Source organism: Crocodylus porosus, unplaced genomic scaffold (assembly GCF_001723895.1).
Source record: "Crocodylus porosus isolate Cpor-Errol unplaced genomic scaffold, CroPor_comp1, whole genome shotgun sequence".
In the NCBI taxonomy this organism is placed as follows: Eukaryota; Metazoa; Chordata; order Crocodylia; family Crocodylidae; genus Crocodylus; species Crocodylus porosus.
The window spans coordinates 15,519,967-15,525,576 of NW_017728917.1; the positions used below are offsets into that span (position 1 = coordinate 15,519,967).

The following is a 5,610-nucleotide window of genomic DNA, read 5'->3' on the forward strand; positions in this document are numbered from 1 at the left end:
TGCTGACAAAAGGGGAGTTCCCCAACCTGTAGGTATGGTGCCGGTCGTTCCTCCCCAGGTGCATAACTTTGCACTTGTCTGTGTTGAATCCCATCCTATTCTCATCCGCCCACCCTTGTAGCCTGTCTAGGTCCGACTGTAGCCTGTTGCTTCCCTGTAGTATGCCCACGTCCCCCCACATCTTAGTGTCATCAGCGAATTTGAACAGGGTGCTTTTTACCCCCTCGTCCAAGTCACTTAATGCCAGCCCTGATTAGCAGCGTCTCAGGCAAGCATGCCCAGGCTGCTCTGCATGCTCCGGACTGTAGCACACTTAGGGAACTGGCAGGCAGGTCTCCTGGGTGGCAAGTCAGAGAGGTAAAGGAGTCCAGGGGAGCTGGCTAGATTTCACGAAGGCCCTCTGAACGGCACAGGAGCAAGCTATCCCAATGCAATGGAAGAACAGGAGGACAAAGGAGGCCAGCCTGACTAGGCTCTCTTCAATCTCTTCAGTGAGCTGAAGCTCACAGAGGAAGCCTACAGAACTTGGCCACAGCACTAGGGAAGAGTACAAGAAAACTGCATGGGTGAGCAGGGAGAAACTTAGGAAGATCAAGGCATGATTTGAGATGCAACTGGCAAGGCTTTAAAAGGCAATAGAAAAGGGTCCACATGTCAAGAAGAAGAGGAAGAGCAGAGAAATCGCAGATTCCCTATGGAATGCAGAAGGCAATCTAGCTATGGAGGATGCAGAGAAGGCTGAAGCATCTAATGCCAGTCTTACTTCACATTTCAGAGACAGGGGCATCATTGGCAGCAAAGATAGGGAAGGGGACAAACAGCCTTGAGTAGAACAGGTTAGGGATTACTTAGAGAAGTTAGATGCTTTCAAGTTGGCAGAGCCAGATGGGATGCACCCAAGGGTACTGAAGGAACTGGCTGAGGTAACGTCAAAGTCATTAGCTCTCCTCTTTGAGAACTCAGGGAGGTCGGGTGAGGTCCCAGACCACTGGAAAAAGGCTCATACAGTGCCCACCTTTAAGAAGGGAAAGGAGGAGGATCTGGGGAACTCCAGACCAGTCCGCCTAACCTCAATACCTGGAAAGCTCATGAATCAGGCCCTCAAGAAATCTATTGTGAAGCACCTAGAGGAGAACCAGGTGATCGGGAACAGCCTGTCTGGGTTCACCAAAAGCAAGCTGTGCCCAACCAACCCAAATTCCTTCTATGATAAAGTGACAGGCTCCGTGGACAGGGGAGAGCATCGGATATGATGTACCTTGACTTTAGCAAGGCTTCTGACACCGTCTCCCATGACATTCCCATCAACAAGCGGCAGCAGAGGAAAGTGAGGCTGGAGATGAGGAGGACCGCTCTGACGCCGAGGGTGGGCAGGTACTGGAACAGGCTGCCTAGGGACACTGTGGAATCTCCATCTTTGGAAGTTTCCAAAGGCAGGCTGGACAGACATGGGGCCAGGACGGTTTAGTTAGGGAGGACCCTGCCTGGAGCAGGGGCTGGACTAGTTGCCCTTGCGAGGCCCCTTTCAGCCCAGCTTTCCCACGATCCTGCGATCTAGCAAGGCAGGCCAGCATGCATGCAGCTCACCAGCATATCACACAGCAGCAAAGCCTGCAGGAGAGGAGGCTGCAGACCAGCAACAGAACACAGGGCCAGCTGAGCTGGGAGAGGCTGCAGCACAGCCAGAGACCTGTCGCCACCGTACGCCATGCCCCAGCCCTGCTGCTAAGCAGCCTTCGTCTCTGCGAAGCAAGCCCCACACTTCTGTCCAGGGACCGGATCTAGGCTCAAAGGCCCAGCCCTGCCCAGCCTCGAGCACGTGCTCCGTGGAGGAGACATGCTGCCATGAGGCAGATGGGCCAGAAGCACCATGGTCACTCCCTGGGCCCAGCTCCTCTGCGCTCCCTGCCTTGTAACCCCAGACAAGGGAGCACGCAACAAACTAAAGGGGGACAAGATCACGCTCAAAGGAGCCAGCCAGCAGTATTGCCTGTGTCTCCTGAGGCCGGGAACTCACCAGGCTCCAAAGGGGCTGTATGCTCAGGGCTAAAGACCACCCAGAGCTCTCACAGTCAATGCTCACACATCTGGACAAGGACAAAAACGTCCCATGCCAGGGCTTAGGCCAGAGCCTGTCTACAGGAGACCGCGGGAGATGTAGTATCGAATTACTCCCCAGCTGCTCCTGTCCCCCTCTCAGAAACACTTGGGGCTGGGCAGGATGGGCCTCCAGTCTAGTTCTCCCTCACTGCGACTCCCGTGTTCCCCAGCAGCTGCCCTAGCCCCGCGAGCAATCAAATCTAGGACACTGGGTCCCATAAACTGCGTGGATGCTGGAGAACTGGCTGGGACTCGGCAGGAGGCAGCTGACTTGGGCCAGCACAGATGGTGAGAAGTACAGGCACGAGCTGGGGTTTCCCAGGAGTGAGCCAGGTTCCAGGTGTGCTCAAGAAAGGAGGCTCAGACGGGGCTGGGAACCCTGACTTCTGGGGCTGGGATGAAGAGACAGCTGGACAAGAGCGTCAGCTCAGCCCCAGCCCGGCCAGCTCACCCAGACCGCAGCCACTGGCAAAGAAGTCTCAGATATGAAGCCCCCACCTGTCCACAGAGGCACAGGGGAAACTAGCCTGCCAGCTAACAGCTCCCCCTCTCTGGCAACAGCTTGTTCCTGTGTTCCTGAGATCGGTATAACAGGAAAGGAGCCCTGGGAACCCCCAGCTGCTTCCTGGCACATCCAGCCAAGCTCGCTCTCTGCTGCTAGTCTAACGGCACCAACTTCCTGCCTCTTCCAGGCCAGCCACCTCCATGGCACCACAGCACAGTGCAGAGCAGAGGCGTAGGCCCCTGAGCTCTTACCTAAGAACAAAGCCAGCAGGGGCTTGCTAAGGCAGGTGGGGGGGAGGAGGGGAGAGGCAATGCTGGGGACAGTGAGGCCGCCTGTAAGTGAGGGCCACACCTGAGCTGCAAAGCAGTAAGGCAGAGGCCTGTGTGTATGGGAGGTACCTGGCCGTACCTATGTGGGGGGATGCAGGGCACGGAAACCACCGGTGCTGCTGCTCGCTTCTCAGCCAGGATCTTCCTCGCCTTCTTCATTTTGATCCTGGACTTGGCCTTTGCCTTCTTCACCTTCTCCGAACTCCAGCCTTTGCCCTCCTCTTCCTCCTCCTCATCTTCCTCCTCCCCCTCACTGTGAGAGAGGGCAGGGAGCCGTCGCATGGAGCCCGGGGGCGTGTGGATGTCACAGTAGGCTGTCTTGCGCACACTGAAAGAGGTGCCGTTTGCTCCCATCTCGCGGACAGGCTCCATCTTCATGTAGAGTCCAGCCTGCTGGGCACAGGTCACGTGGAAGGCAGTGTAGCAGTTGGCCTTGTGACACTGGATGCAGGCCCCGGAGCCACGCTGCTTACAGATGTAGCAGGTCAGCTTCCAGCGGGCTGGGGGGATGTGCTCGATGCTGTCAATAGGCTCTAGAAACACTGTGTTGGCAAAGCACACCTCCGGGATCCAGAGCGCACAGACCACATGTGCCCAGCGCCCATCGTCCGTCTGTTTGAAAGCTCCGCCCTTGTTGGGGCACAGGGCACAGTCCACAGCCCGGGAGGGTGACTGCAGGCACCTCCTGCACAGCCACTGGCCCTCGGGGATGTAGGGCACGCCATAGCACTCCTGGTGAACGGCCAGGTTGCACATGTCGCAGAAGAGGATGACGTTGCTGTTCTGACACTCCCCGTCATTGCAGATGCAGCAGACCGCGTCCTCATCAACTAGTGCGTTGGGGTCCCCCTTGTTGTGGCTCTCAAAGTAGGACTCCTTCTCCAGCCGGTCCATCAGGTACTCAAAGATCTCCTGGGGGATGGGGCTCACACCCTCCGTCTTCCGCCGCTCGTTCATGATGTCCAGCCAGATGTAATCCTCCTCATCCATGTCATACTCCACCTCCTCATCCAGCTCCTCGGCTGACTTCTCAATGTACCTCAAAGAGAAGGGGAGAGGGAATGAGCACCCATCGTGGGTGCAGGCCCATGCAGCCCACCTCAGGGAGAGAGGGGACAGGTTAGACTAGGGGGGTTTTATCGTGGCAGCCACGCAGCAGCTGTGACCCAGAAGAGCAGGGATGGAGAAGGGACCCAGGAAGCAGGATCTGCTGCAGCTCGCACCCATTCTCCAGCACCCAGAGTGGCAGCACAATGCGGCACCACCGCCTGAGCTGGACTACACAGTGCTCCCTGACCCGCGAGGGAGGGAGCACGGGGCACTCACTGATACAAGACAACCAAGGGGAATCTGCGCGAGCCCCAAGGTTGCTGCTCTGGGGCCACCGCTCTCAGTTTCAAGGCACGGCAGTGCCAGGTTCTTGTGTCCTGGCGCTTGTGCAGCAGGTGTCCCTGGCACTCAGGAGGACAGAGGAGGTGCTCCCATGTACGGCTAGGCAGAGGCAGCTGCCTCTGCTCCTCCCCGGCCAGTTGTGGGTGGAGAGCATTATTTTTGTTTTTATTATTTTCTTTCTTTCTTTATAGAAAAGAAATGAACCTCTGGTCCCTTGCCCAGAAGCAGCAACAGCAGCAGCAGTCTGCCACCGCAGGAACTGCCAGCACGCCCAGACACGTGGCCGGGGAGACCTCTGCTACAGCCAGCAAGACCAGAGCAGCACTGACATCGTGCTCTGCAGCAGAGGCAGCCAGGGCCCAGGTCGCTATGCAAACACTCCTGCCAGCTCGCAGTGCTCACACCTCCACGAGGTGCTGAGGCAGTTCACCCGCTCGGCCACAGCCAGTCATCTCTGGACTGGCCCCGTCATAGCTGGAGAAGGGCTTGCACGGAGCAGAGCCCTGTGGCTGGTGGGAGACCTTGTAGGCGGCCCTGCCACTGCAGAGCGCGGGACGTGGGTACAGGGTGCGGGGGGAGGACGCAGCAAGTGCACGCAGGGGCCTGCAGGAGGGAGCGTGGCTGGGTGGGCAGCTCCACAGGCCCAGGGCATGGTGCCCCGACCCCGCGCAGACCGTACCTGTAGTAGGAGGTGGGGCGCGGCGGGGCGTCGGGGGTGTCCTGCTCCAGCTCCCGGTACACGGCCTCAGGCAGCTTGGGCGTGGTGCCGGCCGCGGCGCCGTGGTGGTGGTGGTTGGAGTCCTTGCGCTTCTCCTTGTTCTTGTGCTTGGCGGCCTTGGGCACGGCGGCCGGTGCCTCCGCGTTCTCCTTGTTGCTGCCGCTCTCGGGCACCTCCTCGGGCGCCTCCTCGTCCTCCGACACCACGTCCAGGTTGTCGAAGATGCTGATGCGGTGCACGCGGCCGTGCAGGTCCACCTCCACCATGCGCTGGGCCTGCGCGTAGGTCATCACCTCGCGGCCCGGCGACTGCGAGGTCTCGGAGGGGCTGGGCGACTGCTTGTTGGCGGCGCGCGCCTGGCGCCCCTTCTTCTTGTGCTTGCGCAGCGGGGCGTGCTGGGGCGGCGGCGGGTTGTCGTGGTCGTAGTGGTACAGGTGGTACTCGATCCCGCTGTAGCTCTTGTAGATCTTGCGGCAGGTGCCCACCGGGCACTCATAGGGGGGCTTGGTGGCACGCAGGTTGTGGCAGAAGGTCTTCACGTCGAAGTCCACGCCCATGGCGGCGGC

At 59.2% G+C, this 5,610-nt stretch overlaps 1 protein-coding gene across 4 annotated transcripts in view; it reads right to left on the reverse strand.

Annotated features, from left to right (window-relative positions):
* Positions 1 to 5,604, reverse strand: part of BRPF1 (bromodomain and PHD finger containing 1) — a 14,597-nt gene extending 8,993 nt beyond the window's left edge. For all 4 annotated transcript variants that reach the window (XM_019536783.1, XM_019536781.1, XM_019536782.1 and 1 more), the window contains exons 1-2: positions 5,006 to 5,604; positions 3,014 to 3,973 (exon numbers count right to left, since the gene is read on the reverse strand). In XM_019536783.1, coding sequence (XP_019392328.1) covers positions 3,014 to 3,973; positions 5,006 to 5,601 — 1,556 coding nt within the window. In that variant the 5' untranslated portion in view covers positions 5,602 to 5,604. The remainder of the gene's footprint in view (positions 1 to 3,013; positions 3,974 to 5,005) is intronic.
* Positions 5,605 to 5,610: the final 6 nt, after the last annotated feature.